Source organism: Hypanus sabinus, chromosome 9 (assembly GCF_030144855.1).
Source record: "Hypanus sabinus isolate sHypSab1 chromosome 9, sHypSab1.hap1, whole genome shotgun sequence".
Taxonomy (NCBI): domain Eukaryota; kingdom Metazoa; phylum Chordata; class Chondrichthyes; order Myliobatiformes; family Dasyatidae; genus Hypanus; species Hypanus sabinus.
Window position 1 is genome coordinate 131,421,318 of NC_082714.1, and position 21,250 is coordinate 131,442,567.

Below are 21,250 nucleotides of genomic sequence, written 5' to 3' on the forward strand. Positions count from 1 at the left end.
CATGGTGGTCAGCCATTGTGCTCTGGTCACATTTCTTTACCATTCTCCTTCATAGGAATCTATCGAGAATGTGCCGAAGTATTTCCAACTTCAAATGGTTGCCTTTGTTTAATAATAATTCTGGCTGCCAAACATCAATTCCAAATATCCAGACTAGATTTCTTCTCAGCCTTGTGAAGAGTCTCTCTTTAATTGAATATTTTTACCTTGGATTTGTCCAATTTCTTTCCATCTGATTCTAAACCTTGTGTAATGATCCCTGCCTCCCAGATCCTGTCTCACAACTCTTGTTAAACTTGGTTTGCCCCATTATCCACGACATGATCTATAATTGTCTAACTGACAAACACCCTCAACCCCCAAAATAACTGAGGAAGTAGATAAGATAAATGATCACTACTGGGGAAGTGAGTTTGTGACATGTGCTTGTGCATTTCTTAGCAGATGATTAAAGGCAGTCAAAGTAAAGATGATAAAAGATCAGTCTGCCGATTTCCTTAGATAAGATCAATCCCATGTTTGAGAAAGCAAAAGAGCAAATAAAAGTAAAATTCAGTAAATATTTCAAAATGCAACACCTTCAAAAAGAAAAGCAAGTAGATACTCCAAGCAATGTTAGATAAGCACAGGATTTGGGTAAAAAAATCCATGTGCCAATATGGAGAGCAAGGATGAATATAAATGTTCCACAAAAGAAATAGAGTGATGCACGCATAGATTCTTCTCTTACAGTTAAGTTGGCACATGTACATCAAAACAGAGTGAAATGTGTTGTTTGCATTAACAACCAATACAGTCTGAAGATGGACTGAGGGCAACCCACAAGTTTTCAGTATAGAAACTGGAGTAGTCATGGTAACAGTTAGCATGGCGCTATCACAGCTCAGAGCGTTCCAGAGATCTGGAGTTCAGAGATTAAATCCGGCACCGTTTGATTAGGTATCTCTGTATATCCTCCCTGTGGATTGTGTGGTTTTTCTCCGGGTCTCCTGGTTTCCTCCCACAGCCCACTAACCAGGTAGGTTAATGGGTCATTGTAAATTGTCCTGTGATTAGGTTAGGGTTAATCAAGTTTGTTGGGGGGTGCTGGGACGACATAGCTCAAAGGGCTGGCCTACAATAAATTGGATATAGATGGGATTGACAAACAGAGGCACACAAAGACTGGTTTTGCAACTGTTGCTTAACCTGAGACTAAAATAAAAACTGCAGATGCTGGAAATAATCAGCAAGACAGGCAGTAGAAACAAAAACAAAATTAACATTATATGGCCTTTTATTAACTGTTGCTTAATGTCTATTCAGAAATGAATCTGATTAATGGGAAGTTGTCATACTCTTGAATGACAGAAAGATTAATGAATCTGCAAAGTAAGGCTCAAAAGAGAGTTGAAATGTGATGAGCTACTTTTCACGAATTGATAGTTCTAAAGATACAAAATGGATTTGGCATGAAACAATTGTGCATTTCACACCTGACATATAACAGATAACACAAGAAATCTGTGGATATTTCTGCGATACCACAGTTAGTATAATACTCACATCATGCAAACTGATCCAAACCACATCTTGATGTCAGCATATCTTACCTTTCAGAACTGCATGAACAAATGGTGGAGCAGTGCCACGGATCTCTAGGTTCAGTCCTTCGGAGTCAGGAATTTTGATTATCCTAGATCAACAACACAAACATTGGAAAGTTAGCTGATTTCAAATACATATTTTGTTAATGGAAATTTACAACACTCCCAGGCAGGTTATAATTTTTGATGCACCTTATCACTATATAACCAATTGCCCTGAAAATTCCAACAGGAAGAAAAGTTGTTATTAGACTTGCATCGATCCAAGGATCTGAGCGATTAACAGCAGTTTAATAAAAAGTAAATGAAAGCTTTTAATGCCTTAAGCTGTGCCAAGGCACAAGGTTTCAATATTTTAGCTCTCAGAAGTCTTTGTGAAAAAAGTAGGACTTCACAGTGTGTAAAAATGCATCAACTACAACAGTTAAATTATGATACTTACTACAAAATGAAACGAGGAAAGCAAGAATATTAAAACTAAGGCATTTAAAATTGATCATAATTTCAAAAGAATAAAAAATATCAACAAATCAAATGCAAGGAAACATATTGTATCAAACCCCCTTGTTCCAGTTTTTAATGCATATTGGAAAAAATCTCCTTGCATTTACAGAAGGCTTTCTTGAACATAAATTCACAGACAAGACCAGAATGATTTACCACCAGCCAGCAGCGTTTCCTTTTAGCCGAAGTGACTGCAAGGATGAAATTTGGACAGCTTTTAAAAAGATTCAAGCTTGATATAATCAAATCCAGGATATCTCAAGAAGAAACAAAATTTCTCTCTACTTCAATTTTAGCAATATTTGCCAAGATTATTTAGTGTAGAACTTTGATATATTTCACAATAGAAAATCCATTAACAACAATTATTGCTGCATAGCTGAACACCAGCTAAACATTTGTATTTTAAGACTTAAAACTAAATTTTATAATACATTTGAACTAATGTGGGCAATATATTTAGCTTCTACTAAGTTGGTGCATAACGTCAAAAATTTATTGGGGTTTTAAAAACACTGCCAGAATATCTCATTGAATGAAATACAATGACAGTTTTATTAGCAAGTTAACACTTCATTTCTAAGTAATCGTGATAGAAGTGTTAAATGATTAAGATCTAATTTCACCTTTCAGGTGTCAAAAGGATGTTCGACACAAATATTCTGGCATAAAAGATTGCATAGTTGCATTGTCAAGATATGCGTAAAAACAAAAACCACAACTTAACAAAAACATTTAGCTCATTGTTTCCAACTTACTTATCTAAATTGAATGCAGCAAAGGTTCAAAATTTCAAAGTACATTTATTATCCAAGTATGTATACAATATACAATCCTGAGATTCGTCCTCCCGCAGGCAGCCACAAAACAAAGAAACATCATGAAACCCGTTAAAAGAAAACATCAAACACCCAATGCATGGAAAAATGCATGCAAAAGAGAGCAACTAACACACAGAATGTTAAACATCAAACCGCAGAGTCCCCGAAAATGGTCCAGGAGTGTCAGCCACTGAGTCAGTTCAGTTTCAGTTCAATGACTGCAGGCCACAGCTGCAGAACCAGTTCCGCATCAAAGGGCCTCGATCTAATCGTGCAAATAGCAAAAGAGTAATCAGAAACACAGGGAACATGAACCGAAGAGTCTTCCAAAAGTGAGTCCACGGAGCGTGGTCAGCACTGAGAACACTAAAGGTCAAACCACTGAACCCCCGGAAAAGAGCCCCGCAGTAAAAAGGCCCCTGCGAGGCAAACAAAACCAAGACCCCTGCAACCCTCCGGCAGCAGCAAAAGGGAGACCAGTCAAAGGAGGGCAGATGGCACTGTACACCCACTCGCTTTTGCTCCTGTCCGCGTCGATTTTAATCTCCTCGACGTTTTAATCAGTAAGGAGTAATGGAGCCAACCATAGGTTCGCATTCTGCCATTAGGAAACAATAGCCGCACACTCCGCTCTCATTCTCGCCAGATTCCTCCGGAGACAGCAAAAGCACCAGATCACTGTCAGGCCCAAAAGTACATCATGAAAATGGAAATTACAGACTGCAATTGATCGCAGTTCAGGAAAAGAAGCATATCTACAAGAAAAAGAAGTCGTAGTTTTGTGACCTGCCTGCAGAATATCGCCAGTGGTCGCATTGGTCGGTGGCTCCATCTTGAAAGCCTACTAAAGCCTAAAGCTGAATGACTGAAATGCACGCCTTTCCAATAATCTATGCTCCTAAAATACCAACTTAAATATATTTCTTCAGGTCTTCCTGTGGAAAGGAATGACTTAATCCACAGTAGTAAGCATGGACTTAAATAAGAGACGACAGGAGAAGGGGGTTGAGAGGGATAATAAATCAGCCATGATGGAATGGCAGAGAATCGATGGGTCAAATGGCCTAATTTTGCGCTTATGCCTTATAGTCTTCATGCCTGACAAACTTGATTAACTTTCTGAGGTAACTAAGATTGAGGACAGTAGAAAGTTTAATGAAATTCACATGGAATTCAGAAAGACATTTGCTAAGGTCCCCTGTGACAAACAGAAGACAAACAGAAGCACTGGAATATAAAAGAAACAGGCACTGTCACAACGCAAAGAGCACAATCAACATGTGTTTATGTATTAAAAAAAACTGTCAATCAAGGATGCATTGTACTGAACACAGAAATCTACAGCACATTACAGGCCCTTCGGCCCACAACATCATGCCGACTATGCAACCTACTCTAGAGACTGGCTAGAATTTCCCAACTGCATAGCCCTCTAATTTTCTAAGATGTGTTGTCAGCTTTTATAATTCTGAACTCTCCGTTACCTATTACTCCAATTAATAACCCATGAATAACATGTCGCAAATGTTTCAATGCAGAGATTCCTATTAACAAGGAATTCAGTGAAGGTGGCAGTTGGATCTTAGTTAATGCTGCTTCTTTTCTTATTAATGCAAATAACAGGTCCATGAAAAGGCAATCCTTTCTTGGAAGAGCAGAGATTTGATGCACGAGTAAAATAGGTAATTTCACAACTATGTCAAGACTTAAAGGAATTAGCTCATTGTATTTTTGGAAGAATAGCACACTGTACAACAGAACATCATCCTGCTACCTATGGGTAGAAAGAAGTTAAAAATTACCAAAAAAAATTTGATTCTAGGTACAATGAGTTCCAAGTCCTCAAACTTTTAAAATCTTGCTTCATATCCTGAAATAAGCTGATGGAATGAAATTGTTCTTGGTATGGTTGTAAAGCAAAGAGGAGTTTGAAAATTTTGATGCTATAAAAGACAATAACACTGGTAAATAAATGAAAGTATTGAAAAGTGTTACTCTACTGCAATCAATGGTACAGTTCAAGAAGTTAATTTTAATGGTGTGGCGGTACAGAGACAGCTTTACTCTTGGCAAATGATCAAATAGCCAATGCCAATAGCAAATGTTTCAATATGCAAAACCAACACCCTGATATATGCCAATTTATGATTGAAACAATCAGTGAGGAAGCAGTTCAAATGCATTGCCTACAAAGGCAATATTTCATGCCTATCTTAACACATCCATTTTTTGCAAAATAATTATGCAATTACTATTTTAATTCTCATCTGTGGAAAAGGGAAAATGACTAACAGTACTGTTTGAGCAAACTTTGGCTGGTCATATGACATGACTCACTCTTTGGGTTTCGTTGCAACCAGCACCCTCAGTGGCCTTTGACTACAATGCAGCTGATGTAGAATAGTCTCTACTTCCACAACTGGCCGCAAGAAAACCAAATCTTCATTAATGGAGTAAATCTTCCTTCCAACCGGAAGACCTGCCACCTGTAACAGAAATGAAGCACCAAATATTTCAAACCAATCCAAGATAAATATGCTTAAACTGGCCAACTAACACCAACCTACATTTGAGATATAAAAAAATTAAAAATGGAAAAATAGGCAAGGTCTACTATTTTTAACTAAACGAAAGTAGCAACTTGTGCACATATTTCAGTATGATCAATTTTTTCCACAGCAGAACACCAATACAACAGGATTTTATATGCTACCACTTTTTACATAGTGGCATATATACATTTTTATATACGAAAAAGATTTTGCAGACGAGTTCCAGTCCATGAGGGAAAAAAAAAGTTGAAATCAAATAATAAGTTAGGTGAAAGCCAAATTACACAGCAAACAAATTCATGCCTCAAATCAAAGCAAACCTTTTTATTGAATAATGGACAATTCATTGATGAAGGCTTTTACAGCAAACATCTTAATTAAGCTTCTCACCATTTCCCCACCCATTTCGTTTTTAATTAACTAATATCCTGGCTTACATCAAGTACATCTGCTCAGCTTTTAAACAACAAGACTGTTGCATAACAGTGTAGCAAGGCACTGTGATCAGCATCTTGAACAATTCCATCATTTATTACCAGATTGCCAATCTGTATTTAGTATTCAAGTCTCTACCCCACTGCATTCACCACTGTTACCAGAGCTGCTTTGAAAGCAAACTAACAAAAACTAATTTCTCAAAGATTTTTTAGAACTGAAAATAAATTAAGAAAAGGAAACAAAAATTTTCAGAATGCTTTTCTACATGCAGTTTTAGCACTTGTTAATTCAGGATGCATGTATGCAAACAGCCTTTATATTCACACAAAACTGCAAATTTTTGATCAAATACTCAGTGATCTGTAAAATATTAGTGAAGATGGTATCTAAAACGCAAATTTGAAAGAGTTGCTTTAAAATTAGCAATGAAAACAAGGTGAAGTGTGAGAAGTAACCAGCATAAAATAATTACTGTTTGATTCCAACCATGACTGCCAATGAAATGGAAATCACACAAGAAGCATCACAGTCACAAAAATATGTTAACACAAATTAGTAGAGGGCACACTTTTGAAGTGCTCATAATGTACTTATCAGGGTGAACCTACACAAATTTAAACTAACAATGAAATTATTTTTCATTTGTCATGCATAAAAATTAAAAATTGTATGTTATTACTATTAAGGGAAAAAAGGCACCAGTTCTACATCTAAATAAGAAATGCAGTATGCTCCAGGAAATGCGTATATTAAGATGAAAGTAAAATCTCAAAGAGCTTCTTCTGGATTATGGGAGAGTGCACAAGCAGAGCTTTTAAACTAATTGATATTTTGCTGTCTAAATACTCATACTGTGCTGGTATTATGCAATACCATTGTTCAAAAGAATGAAAATGCAATTGTTGGACTCTGGCATTTCTGCATTTGAAAAAGATTTTGCAAGGTTTAAACATGAACTCTTGTGTAGACTTCATTGACAGTTGACACACTATTTTGCTTCCAAGGGGTCATCATAATCTCTGAAACCATAACAACCACTAAGTAGGATGCGGAATGTTTAACTGAAAAACAGTTAATTTTCTGCAAAGGTTGCACAGAGCAATTTGAAATTCAAGCAACATTATATTTGAAGAATTATGTCAGATGGGTTATCAAACATGTTTATGCAACCACAATTTCTTTTAAATAACATGAATTACAAAACAGTGGTTGATATACTTTAAAAATTGTTCGACAAATAACAACCTTTCAATATTACTGATTTTTTAAATTTAAAAAAATTATCAAAATACACACATCACTATATACTACCTTGAGATTCATTTTCTTGCAAGCATTTGCAGGAAAATAAAGAAATGCAATAGAATTTTATGAAAAGCTAAACATAAGCAAAGACTGAGAAAGGACCAATATGTGAAACAAGGCGAGCCGTTCAAATAAAAAATAACACTGAGAACATAGACACGGGAGCAGAATTAGTCCGTTCAGCCAAACCATCAAGTCTGCTTTCCATTAATTTTCCCTCTCAATCTCATTCTCCTGCTTCCTCCCCACAGCCTTTGACATTCTTACTAATCAAAAACGTACCAACCTCCGCTTTAAATGTACCCTATAACTTGGCCTCCACAGCCATCTGTGGCCAAGAATTCCACAGATTCACCATCAGCTGGCTTAAGAAATTCCTCTCATCTCTGTTCTAAAGGGATGTTCTTCTATTCTGAGGCTGAGCCCTCTGATCCTAGACTCCCCCACTATTGGAAACATCTTCTCCAAGTCAACTCTACTGAGGCCTTTCAATAGTTGGTACATTTCAATAACATCCCGCTCCATTCTTCCAAACTCCAGTGAGTATACAAGTTGTAGGGTCCTTGAAAATGAGTCTGCAGGTCGTAGAATCAGTTCAGAGAAGTGGTGAATGAAGCTATCTGCACAGCTTCAGGAGCCTGATGGTTGTACTATAAAAACTACTCCTGAACCTGATGCGGTGGGACCCAAGGCTTCCATATCTCCTGCCTGATAATAGCAGTGGGCAGAGGGCTAGACATGAACATTGGGGGTCTTTGATGATGGATGCTTCTTTCTTCTGGCAATGATCATGTGTACATACTCAATGATGGGGACATGCCAAATCTACACAAACTTCTAAGAAAGTAGAGACGTCGTTATGTTAACACCAAGATATTTAAAACCACTTGTCAAGGTGCTCGACAAAGCAATTTAATTTACAGCGGGCCTCACCAATGCAGAGGAGGCTGCATTAGCAGCACCAGATACAATGGCTGACCTCAGCAGATTCACATGAGATGTTGCCTCACAGGAAAGGATTGATTAGGGCCCTGAATGGAAGTGAGTGAGGAGGTGAGTGGACAAGTGTAGCACTTTGGCCACTGCAGGGATAAGTGCTGGGAGGGGTATTAGTGGGGTGAGACAAGTGGGACTCAGGGAGGGAGCAATTTCTGCAGGAAGTGGACAGGGGGGTGGAGGTAAACGTGATTAGTGGTAGGATCCCTTTGGAAATGGTGGAAGTTGAGGAGAATGATGTGTTGGAAGTGGAGCCTCATGCAGTAGTAGATAAGGACATGAGGAAAATGGGGTGAGGATAGATGTCTGGGAAGTGGAGGAAATGCAGATGAAAGCAGCAACAATGGTAGAGAAAGAAATCCTGCTCTTTGATGGGGGAGGTTATCTCTAATATCCTGAAAAGGAAAGCCTCATCTGTGAACAGATGGAGCAGAGACAAGGGAACTGAGAGAAGGGAATAGCATTTTACAGGAGTCAGGGTGGGACAATGTATAATGGAGATAGCCATGGGAATCGGTAGGTTTATAAAAGATGTCAGTCAGAGACGGAGATAGAGAGATCAAAAAAGAGGAGCAAGCCGTGAGAAATGGACCAAATGAATGTAAGGGCAGAGTGGAAGTTGGAGGCAAAGCTGAAGAAATTGACAAGCTCAGCATAGATGCACAAAGCAACACCAATGCAGTCATCAACGTAGGACATAGGACACTCAAAGCTACTACACAGGTCGACATGCTGTTAAGAAGGCATATGTTGTGTTGGCATTCATCTGCTGTGGGACTGAGTTCAAGAGCTGTGAGTTAATATTACCGTTATACAAGAACTTGGTCAGACCCCACTTGAAGTACTGTGTTCAGTTCTGGTCACCTCACTACAGGAAGGATGTGGATGCTACAGAGTGCAGAGGAGATTTACAAGGATGTTGCCTGGATTGGGCAACGTGCCTTATGAGAATAGGTTGAGTGAACTTGGCCATTTCTCCTTGGAGCGACGGAGAATGAGAGGTGACCTAATAGGGGTGTATAAGATGATGAGCGCCATTGATCATGGGAACAGCCAGAGGATTTTCCCAGGGCTGAAATGGTTAACATGAGGGGGCGTAGTTTTAAGGTGCTTGGAAATAGGTACCGAGGGGATGTCAAGGGTAAGTTTTTCACAGAGTGTGGTGGATGCGTGGAATGCACTGCCAGTGGTGGTGGTGGAAGCAGATACAATAGGGTCTTTAAAGAGCCTCTTAGATAGGTACATGGAGCTTAGAAAAATAGAGGGCTATGCACTAGGGAAATTCTCAGCAGATTCTAGAGCAGGTTACATGGTCAGCACAACATTGTGGGCTGAAGGGCCTGTAACGTGCTGTAGATTTCTATATTCTATATAGTGGAGGAAGAGTTAGGAACATTATTGGGGAAGTCTTGGAACATGGACTGCTCTGCTTAGCCAATGAAATGGCATGCATAGCTGGGGCCCACGCAATTGCCCTTGGCTACCCCTCAACTCTAGATAAAGTGGAAGAGCGGAAGGCAAAATTGTTGAGGGTAAGGACCAGTTCTGCCAAACGAAGGAGAATGGTGATGGAGCAGAACTGATTAGTTCTTTTATTAGAAAGAAGCAAAGAACTTTTAAGATTGTCTTGATGAGGGGACAGAAATATGTAGAACATCCATGGTGAAAATGAGGCAGTCAAGGCCAGGGAATTGAAAGTTACTGAGGAGATCGAGAATGTGAGAAATGTCGTGGATGTAGGCAGGAAAGGACTGAACAAAGGGGGATAGAATGGAGTCGAGGTTTAAGGACACAAGTTCAGTGAGGCAGGAGGAAGCTGAGACATTGAGCCTACACAGACAGGCGATCAGGTTGATGGATCTTGGATAGAAAGTAGAAACAAGCCATGCAGAGTAAGGGAATTATGAATTTAGTGACAGTGGATGTTGATTGTGGGGCGGTGGGGTATCTCACTGAAACCTATTAAATATTAAAAGGCCAAGATAGAGTGGATGCAGAGAAGATATTTTCTATCATGGGTGAGTCCAGGACCAGAGGACACAGCCTCAGAATAGAGGGGCTTCCAATTAGAACAAAGGTGAGAAGGAATTTCTTCAGCCAGAGGATGGTGAATCGAATTCATTACTGTGGATGGCTTTGGAGGCCAATGTGGAGAATTGGATTGAGAGAGATAATAAATCAGCCATGATGGACTTGCAGATGAATTCAATGGGCCAAGTGGTCTAATTCTGCTCTTATATTTTATGGTCTTAAAATCACCTACGTTGACCTCTGATGTCTTATCCATTTCACCAGATGTTGAAAACCTTATCCACAATTGCACTATTTCCAGACCTGATAACTTCAGTGCCCCTGTAGTCAGATTCTATCGTCCATGAACTTGAACAATCCATTATTCTGGTTCCCACGTCCTTACCCTAGCTATTACTTTACTCAGAGCATTGATGCTGACTGACCTAAATTGATCACCACTATCCTTCTGTCAATCTTCTGATTTGATTACTCCATTTCTTCCAAACTCTAAGCCTTACAATCACCCAAAAACCCAGTTTCTTAGTATCAATACACACCAATTTTGCTTCAACCTGTGGCCATGAGCTCAGTTCAGAGGAACCCAAGCCCTGCATCTTTTTTGTTAAGATGACAATATTTTAACAAAAGCTGCACTAGAAAGACTGAACTCAAGTATTTCATTCACCTTTCTGTTATACAGCAAATAACTGACATATATAACTTATTACTCTTAAATTCCAAAATGGCTGTCGAAAAAGGAGTAATTACCTCAGCAGAAGAGTCATTTTGCACAGATTTCACAACAATGGTCTTGTTTTTCTCCTCAATTTCAAACCCATAGTCATCTTCTTCAGGAAAGATCTGTGGAAGATAAAATAACAGGTTTTCTATATGTAAACAAAAACAGAAATTAAAATTAGATAGCCAAGAAGGTTCCAGTATTAATTCTTGGTCATTGGCTTATTAATTGGCACATGCAACAAGCTGCAGTGAAAATTGGTTTTGCATGCAATCTATACAAATCACTTTATTATTCACAACATGCCAATCCATCATTCAAAGACAAACAAATACCTTTAAAAAATACAAAAAAAAATACCTTTAAACAAGAGGACAACATGTAGAACTCTACAATCAAACTAGAAAATTTTAGCATTTATATTTGTAATCATGTTAAATGCCAAGGGGAAGATTACTCTCTGGTTTATATACAAAATAATAATTATCAATCAGATCCAATTCATCGTGAAACTGAGCTTAAATACATTTTCTGCTGCACCTTTGAGCTGGGAAAGATGAAAAAGAGTCTTTAGAAATGAATGGAAAAGACAAACCAACCAGGGTGGCTCATGATAAAATAATCAGTTGTTTTGTGACTATTAACAACCAACGACAAACTTTGCAAACTTTTGATGTCCATGAAAAAATTCTACCCATTGCAAATTTTTAATCTCTCTGACAGAACTACTTCCAAATTCCAAAAATACTGCACCTTCCAAGATAAAAAGCCTAAAGCAGACAACAATTGCACAAGTCAAGCACAGGGCAAAATCTCATAACACTTAAAAATTATTAACTCCCTTCTATACAGTTTAAACCATTAATATACAAATGATAGATAATTTTAAGTCTGGTACACTATGTGATGCTCAACTTTTGAAAAATACTAAACCTGCCATTATCTGTTTAACCCTACAGTCCAGGGTAATCCTGATAAATATCTACTTTTTGTAAAAAAAAAAGTTACTTCATACTTATTTGCAAGACCTTTCTCAATGCTGACCATGTTTATTAAGCTTCTTGAGAGACTATAATATTTTCATATATGAAAGCCCTTCTTTGTCCATTTCAGAACTTAAAACATTCATTCAATAGCCAGACAAACTGACTGAAGGACATGATGGAAAAGCAGCATCCAAATTGAACAGAACAAGTCATGTAATTTTAATAAAAATTCCTATAAAATGACATTTTGCTATTTTAATTTTCCTTGTTTTAATATAACTGACAATGAAAAAAGTATATGGGCAACTAAACTGTGTTGGCCCTTGCATATCCCCTGTGGGCTGGCAGGGGGATGGGGTGAGGATACCAGGGATCAACCATGGATAGAGTCCCCTTGGTCCTCACCGATCACGCCACCAGCCTACAGATCCAATGCATAATCCTCCGTAACTTCCGCCACCTCCTACGTGATCCCACCACCAACCACATCTTCCCCTCCCCCCCACTCTCGGCTTTCAGCAGGGATCGCTCCCTACGCGACTCCCTTGTCCATTCATCCCCCCATCTCTCCCCATGGACCTCCCTCCTGGCACTCATCCCTGCAAACGATAGAAGTGCTACACCTGCCCCTATACTTCTTCCCTCACCACCAACCCAGGCCCCAGACAGTCCTTTCAGGTGAGGCACCACTTCACCTGCAAGTCAACTGGGGTGATATACTGTATCCGGTGCTCCCGATGTGGCCATTTATACATTGGGGAGACCTGCCGCAGTCTGGGAGACCGTTTCGCCGAACACCAGCGCTCGGTCCTCCAGCAGTGGCGGGGTTTCCCGGTGGCCACACACTTCAATTCCACAGACCACTCCCACTCCGTCATATCTGTCCATGGCCTCCTCTACCGTCAAGATGAGGCCACACGTAGGTCGGTAGAGCAATACCTTATCTCTCGCCTCGTTAGCCTCCTTCCTGCCGGCATGAACATCCAACTCACTGACCTCCGTTGATACCCCTGCCCCCCACCCTTACCCTCATCACTATCTATTATTTTAGTCTGGTTCTCTTTCTCTCTCTTTTCCCCCCTCACTATAATCTCTCCCCCCAGCCCTACCTTTCTTTCTCTTTTATTTCCCATAATTCTCCACCTTCCCCCTAGCCCATTTCCCTCCAGCCTATCACTTCCCAGCTCTCTACTTTATTCCTCCCCCCACTTCTTATTGCCCCCTCGACCATCCCATGTGACTTCACTCCTGATGAAGGGTTTCGGCCCGAAACATCGTTATTACCTCCTCCCAGAGATGCAGTCTGGCCTGCTGAGTTCGGCCAGCATTTCGTGTTTTTTATTTATTTCCAGCATCTGCAGATTCACTCATGCTGCCTTTGAATTAATGGAAATAGTTGGAATATATCACTGTCATATATAGTAAGGATAGTGTATCTGCTCCAGAAATGCAGATAACATTTCAAATCGGATGTGCTTTTCATATTGAAATTCAAAACACTTCAGGTAATTAATTATAGTACCAACTGGATATACATGTTTATATTTTCAATAGCTTTGAACAGTTTCAAATTTGGCCACCCTGCAAAGTAAGTCTTAAAGCTGTACACTTGATGTGAAGGCCAACAAATGTGAAAACAAAATGGCCTTTTCTCGGCCACTCCAATCCACACATAATCTGTTGAATGTAACATTGCAGCTGAACAATGAGGAAAAGCTTTGTAAGGTTATAAGGGGAAACCTTCTGGCACTGGATGATAAAGGATCAAAACAATATCAGGACGAGCATCTGTATGAAATTTTCATTGAAACTGTTTTAAGGATCTCCAGAATTTGTAAAGAATTATAAATAAATAATAAACTGGTTGATAAGAAAAGGAGAAATTAAAATGTAATTCTTAAAAGTATGCCATCAATTACATTAATACAAGCATGATATTAGAACATTTCACTTTCCCTCATCAAAAGCGCAAAATGGCATTTTCATCAGCATCAAATATCTGCCAGTCCTTTACTATCCAAACTTAAACTGTATTACCATGTTGGTTCATGAACGAAGGGTTTCATTTCTCAGCCTGATCCTAATAAACAAAAAAATCAACTGATTTACCACAAAGTGAACAGGAGCAGAGGGCCACCCAAAATTTCCCATCCTTGACACAAAAAGAACAAATGGTTATATCCATACAATCATCTAAGTTGAAAACGGTTCCTTTAGTACAGAGCAGGTATAAACCAGACCTCTCTCTAGTCTGTGTTCCACTTTCATTTTTTATGTAATTTTTTATTGAAGTTCATCATCAAACATTTCCATAAGATTTTGTACATATATATCATACAGTCATATATGCCACAAATCTCTACATAATATTTATCTGAAGTATACACTTATAGAGAGGAAAGAAAGAACTCAATTTCACCTTTACCTAGCAAGTTATTACTAGGAGACCAGTTGTATTTTTAAATTTAACATCTACTAGGTTAACACTTTTAGCTCACAATTATTTCCACACTCTTCAAATTAATTTAGAAATCAGCAAGCTACAATCAAATTTCTATACTTATAATTTGATCAACTGACTTAAATATTTCCATCCATAGGATGAAGACAATCTTGTTGAATTTTATTCTAACATTAGCTGTCATTGACATGCTAAATACTTTGTGCTGTTTTTAAGAACATCCGTTCACTTTTGCACAACTACTTTTAAGTATGTCGCTGCAGATTCTATCTGAGGACTAATGCATTATGAAGCACCAGCAATCCATGGCTAATCCAAAAGGCAAACATTATTGTTGAAATAACAACAAACATTGGAATATAAACGTAGAGGTGTATAAGATGATGAAAGGCATTGATCGTGTGGATAGTCAGAGGCCTTTTCCCAGGGCTGAAATGGCTAGCACGAGAGGGCACAGTTTTAAGGTGCTTGCAAGTAGGTGCAGAGCAGATGTCAGGGATAAGTTGTTGTTTTTTTTAAATGCAGAGTGCTGAGTGCTGGCAACGGTTGTGGAGGCGGAAATGATAGGGTTTTTTTCAGAGACTCCTGGATAGGTACATGGAGCTCAGAAAAACAGAGGGCTATGGGGAACCCCAGTAATTCTAAGGCAAGGACATGTTTGGCACAGCTTTGTGGGCTGAAGTACTATGCTGTAGGTTTTCTATGTTTCTATGATTATCTCCGACTCAGCCAAGAAAACTAATTCCACTAAGCAATGCAGTCTGGCAACAAAGCGTATTTCCCAATGCAGCGGTGGTAAAGCTGGCTGACATACCACCAGTTACCTTACAACAAACTAAGACTGATCTGACAGGGAACGGTTCCAATGTTGCTTTTTGCAATAGTCTCAGTTTCACAAAAGACCACAAATCCTATCAAACAGAGCTCATCTGCACTGATTTTATTAGCCTTCTTTGCATCATCTTATCCTGAAGGCACCAAATCTTTACCCTCATATAATGCAAAGTTTCTTATATTTTCAAATCCACCTTGATAAAGCAATTTGCTATAATTGGATTCACGATTACAAATAGCTAAAATCATTCCAAGGAGCTAACCAAATGGAAGAGTTAAATATAAGAAAATCCCTTGCTTTAGGGCAAAATGTAGATGATAGTTGGGGTGGGGAAATCAAATTCTTCTTGCATAACTCCCAACATTTGAATCTAAGGGGGCATAAGTAATACTTCTCCTTGTGGCCTTGGTGCCAAAGCAGCATTGGATGTCTTAGGGTCAGGGGTAGGGTGTTACAGGTCAAAAAAATAATCAAAAATATGTAAGAGAAAAGAAATAATTCATGATGCATACTAAATTAAAACTCAAGATGAATTGGAAAAGGTTTGAAACAAAAATCAGATAAGCAGGCTGAACCTTGCGAGCCATTCTCATAATTGTAGAAAGTGATCAGAATCAGGTTTATTGTCACCAGCATGTGTCGTGAAATTTGTTAACTTAGTAGCAGTTCAATGCAATACATAATCTAGCAGAGAGAAAAAAAACATAATAAATAAATCAATTACATATATTGAACAGATTTTTTAAAATGTGCAAAAAAACAAACACTGTATATTTAAAAAAAATGAAGTAGTGTCCAAAGTATGAACCACAAATAAAGCATGAAGTATTTACAGGTTAACCTCCTAAACAATAACTTAATCAATCTATGCAAAGAATTTTGTTCAATTGTTTCCAATCCATCATCTGCAATATTTGGATAGCAGAATGGAAAATTCTCCCACATATAATCCAAAACAATCATTTATCTTCTTACCAGAAGGGATTTAGCAAGTATGTTTTCAACCAATCTGAAGTCATTGCGCAGCTGTTTGTTTTTGGAGCTGGTCCCTTCCATTTCTTCATCAGGATAAAAGCGAAAAAACTGGGACTCATCCTTAAATTCACTTTTCTCTAACACTATTGGAATGAAAAATTAAAACTGAATATTAATAATGCAGTGGAATTAACAGACTTCAGCACTTCAAATTATCACTACAAGGCTTAAAATTCCAATTCAGATTTTAATAAAACTCAAAAATTCACCTTAACAAATTTTGTCTGTATATAATCAAGAACAGCAATAAAATCTTACTTTGATAAAAAAAACTATTAACTATAAGTTAAACAGAGGACACAAGTCTTTTAGTCCAGTTCAAAACATGAAAATTATATTCTCCCCTGACTCAATGACTGAACTAATCCCTATATGGACAACTATCAAATATGAAATAAGATTTCAACAAAAAAAATGTAAAGATACTTGCTGATGGAAGCACCAATTAACTAGGCAACATTATCTTGAGAAGGGTTTGAAGTACACAGTTCTATCCCATGAGGATTGACCCAAACTACGAATTGTCATCCCTTAGTCACAGGTCTAAAAACCTAGGATAATCAATGATAGGATATTTTCCATTTAGCTACAAACTGTCAAAGTGAAAGCAGGTTGTCATCACCTTTTCAAAAACCATGAGGAATGAGTAATAAATGCTAGCCTTGCTGCAAAACTCATTATCTCTTAAATGAAAATATTATTACAAAGAATTATCAATATTTATTATTTATCGTGGTTTTGAATTCTCAACTAAACCAGGGGAGAGGATTTCAGTGCAACTTCTCAAAGCACAATTTCTCATGTGTTCCTAGCTAAATGCTTAAATTAAACAGAAGTTTGCTAGCCACTTTTAAGTGGAAGAAACAAGGATATGACACAAACCACTTTGCCCACATCCCACCATACTCACAGGCAACAAATAGAGAACTCTACATTGAACTGACGTGATCCAAGTATTTGATGGGGAGTAGGGGGAGGGATGGTGTTAATTATAAAATATAAAGTCCCCAAAAAGAACAAAGAGAACTGTGAGACACTCCGACACATCACTGTCAAGTTAATTATGATGAACTCTCATTCACACTGAAAACACATTTGTTGAAAAATTCCTTTGTTTCTTTGATTGATTACCGTGATGCATGAAGCCATTATTACACAATCCAACACCGAGTGTGACCGCTTCCTCTCTAGTCTGGCAGTCGCCCTAGCAACAAAATGACATTTTTATATCCAAAGAGATTTCTTTTTAAGCCAACAGTTTGCAACTGCAAATCTAAGTTGAACAAGTGCACTCACTTCACTGTAAAGAATAATCTTACAAGACTACAAAGATCTGTGCTGTTGCATTGAAACAGTAAATGCAGTACTTTGTTAGTGTTTATTGTGACTGTTCTGTTGAAACAGTACTCAGACTATGCTTACATACAGTAGAAGGCAGAAGGACAAAGAAATGCATCTGGAAGCAATTATCTGAAGTTCAAATACAACCATGATACTTGCCATAAACAAATGATTTCGAACAGCTGACTTACATTTTGGATGCTGATGCAAAGTTTATTTTTGAACAGTAGTACCTAGAATTATCCACAAGTAGTCCTCTTGGACACAAGGTCATTACGAAATTGGATGAAATGAAAGATACACTAGCAGTTTACAGGTTAATTGAAGTCCGAGAATACGTTCTGGCTGAGTAATTGAAATCACTAAGATATCCCAAAGCTTCTAAAAACTGATCATTAACTTTGAGCAATGAACTTCACAGGATTCCTATAACTTGAGAATGTCACAAAAGATGGCGTTTTTAGATGCTGCTTCAGTTGTGACATCCCTTCCAAAAGATAGTGCAGAACTAGATTACATCTGACACCATCTCTTTTGCACAACGATTACAAATAACATAAATACTCTGTTAAACAGCAGCCAAAAATACAACTGAGTGTGCTGCTATGTGGTTAAGCTAAAGTTCACTTATTCCCCAAGTAGACAGTATGTGGTGAAGCCTTCATGTGTGCAGGTGCTTGAGCTCATCTAGGATTAAGTAAAAGTTAATAGCCTATTGAAAGAAATTTAAATGCAAAAACATGTTAGCAAGGGCTTGCGATGGTGTTTCACATTTCCAGATGCAAGTCATTCCACTGGCAGCTCCTGACCAGAAGAGATGAGATGAAAATGTCCAGTTATTCTGGACTCCCCAGAAACTTTAATTCAGTTTATAATAATGGCTCTACTTTCCCATTCTTTATGGAGCAACCAAATGACCAACCTGTGTGAAGTTTGAAAGATAAAGATTTCTAATACATATAACTACCGATAGGCACTCTAAGGACGCCATGGTGGTACAGCAGTTAGCGCAACACTATTCCAGCTCAGGGCACTCCAGAGTTCAGAGACCAATTCCTAAAGTAGTCTCTGTATGTCTTCCTCATAGAATGCGTGGGTTTTCTCCAGGTTCTCTGGTTTCCTCCTACAGTCCAAAGATGTGTTGGGTAGAATAATTGGTAAATTGTCCCGTGATTAGGTTAGAGTTAATTGGGAGTTGCTGGGGCTACATGGCTCAAAGGGCAGGGAGGGCCTATGGGTGGATGGATAAGTTAATAAATAAAGCTCTGAGGTCAGACTGGTAACAGGAAAAGTGAACGAACACTAGCCTTGAACTTTTCCTACTTCCAGCAAAGTGAAGTAGTGGCAGCAAGTTAGAGCCATGAACTGTCCTGAAAGTATTGCAAACCAGCGGTTTTCAGAATACATTCACTTGTAGGACGGATCACCAAATTATAGGGAATTATGATGCCACAAAAATGCAAGGAAACAGGCAGTTCATCGGGTCAGTTTTGGAGATAATTTCCTTGCATCTATCCAGTATTTGCCTCTGCCCTACCACAATGATGTTAGCCAGCTACTAATCATCGAGTTATTGCATCGGAACATTGACAGAAGCTTTGCAGAGGAGCTGCCACTTGACAGCAAATGGAAGAACAAAATTAATTCCTCCAACAAACAACAATGCCTCTACCTCAGTGTAAACAGCAAAATTGCTTATACAGGAATAAGGGCAAGTGTCTTTAAACTTACATTAGCAGTAAAAAAACTGGATTGGTAATCACTGAATTTCCTTCTTTCAATTTGGAAAGCCTGAGTAGCCTAGGATCGTGCCTGCTGGAGTTTAGTGGAGTGCATGGAAGCTCAATGGAAGCAAAGGACCCAGAGGGTTCTTAACAGTATGGGCAGGGAGAGCTTGCTTCTGGTGTAAGGGAGCTTAAGTCAGTGTTAACTGTTTAAAAACATGGTCAACTATAAAAAACAGGGATGAGACAATTTTTTTTCTTGAGGGTTACACATCTTTGGACTCTCAAAGGACAGTGAGAACAGACTTTGAATATTTTCATGGCCAGGATAAGTTCTTTGATATGCAAAGGGGACAAAGGTTACCAGAGGGAGACAGAAATTTAACTAGCCATGAATTTGAAATTGGGATTTGAATCCAGTTTCAAATTCATACACAGCTCAAAATATTTTCAGACTTCGACACTGTATTTCCAGTGCAGGGGTGATCTCTCATCTTTCAGCAGCTGGTATTTATTTCAAGAATTTAAAGTAGAAAGAAAAAGATCATGACAAGTGTGAATAAAACACCTATTGTTATCTGAACTATTTCTTACCTGTACTAGAAGCCAATCAATCAACTTGCTTGCCGGCACCACAGATTTGTATGTTTTCAAATGGTGATCTCTGTCTCTACATTTAATAACACAATTTTATTTGCAAACATTGGCAATGCAGTTGAAATCATTAAAATTAATTCAAAGGTTTAAGAACTCATTTTGTACAAGGTACAACTATATGCTTCATATCAACATAACAAAACAAGCCTTCAGAACTTAATAGCAAATATCACTAAACATATGGGTTGCTCTGTCAATAAAAGATCAAGTTCACAAGTGACCCAAAATCCTCAAGTCCTGTAAATCTCTATGTGGTTTTCATGCTTGCAAAAAGGTCTATCCTAACCTACCCTAAGCATTAGATCTAATCTACAAGAACCTTTCTGGCAACTTGAACAGTACTCAAAGTGCAGAGCCATTACTGTTAAATCCCCCAATTTCCCAAAAGGTCAAAATAAAAGTTTGCTTTTAATGGAAAGAAAGTTAAAGAGGTAATGGCCAATAATGCACCAGTAATAGACATCTCTTCCATCTTCAACAATTGGTGAAGAGTGTTCACAACCTATAATGCTTTAAATGGAAACAGACAGTGCACATTACTTGGTCTTGGGTGCCCCTTTTCCACTCAGTCCTGATTAATTATGCCATTACTTTAATTAGGATTAATAACAGATGTGTTCTCCAAAACTGCTCCAACACTTTGAACAAAGTATTTTAAAATGAATGCTTAATAAAGAATCAAACTTCAGGTGTAAATTGGATAGGAAATTTGATACACTGCTTTAGATAAAATCGTGAGCAAAATTAGTTTTATAAACTGCAGAAGAACACTAAGTAGTGCAATGTTAACATGAAAGATAGATAGCACAGTGTATTAAGTAGCTCAAATAATGTATGACTGCTTGCAAAGCACTAAAGAGTCTGACAGTATCTGTAGAAGGAAGTGGACGGTTGACTCTTTCAGTTGATACTCTTCGCCTGGACTGAAAGAACAGAGCAGAGTCAGCCAGAATAATCAGAGGTAAGAGGGAGGGGTGAGACAAAACCTGGGAAGTCATAAGTGGGTCCGGGGTGCATAGGAACTGATTGACAGGACAGATCATACCCTCCTCACTTGGACCCACATATAGCTTGTCAGCACTTTTCCAACCCACCTCTCAACCTCTGTATACTGGCCATCTCCCCTCTATTATTTCAATCCAGAAAAAGATGCTGTCTGAAGTGTTGAGTTCCTCGTCCAGCTCATTTTTTCCCTGCAAATTCCAGTGTGTGCAATCTCATGTGTGACAATGCATCATGAAGCTACATTAAAACTGT

At 38.3% G+C, this 21,250-nt stretch overlaps 1 protein-coding gene across 1 annotated transcript in view; it reads right to left on the reverse strand.

Annotated features, from left to right (window-relative positions):
* The window catches only part of prex1 (phosphatidylinositol-3,4,5-trisphosphate-dependent Rac exchange factor 1), a 197,201-nt gene that overhangs the window by 56,386 nt on the left and 119,565 nt on the right, over positions 1 to 21,250 (reverse strand). Inside the window, exons 15-20 of the mRNA XM_059980583.1 lie at positions 19,931 to 20,006; positions 17,403 to 17,475; positions 16,212 to 16,354; positions 10,984 to 11,076; positions 5,249 to 5,397; positions 1,593 to 1,675 (exon numbers count right to left, since the gene is read on the reverse strand). Of these exons, the coding sequence (XP_059836566.1) occupies positions 1,593 to 1,675; positions 5,249 to 5,397; positions 10,984 to 11,076; positions 16,212 to 16,354; positions 17,403 to 17,475; positions 19,931 to 20,006 (617 nt within the window). The remainder of the gene's footprint in view (positions 1 to 1,592; positions 1,676 to 5,248; positions 5,398 to 10,983; positions 11,077 to 16,211; positions 16,355 to 17,402; positions 17,476 to 19,930; positions 20,007 to 21,250) is intronic.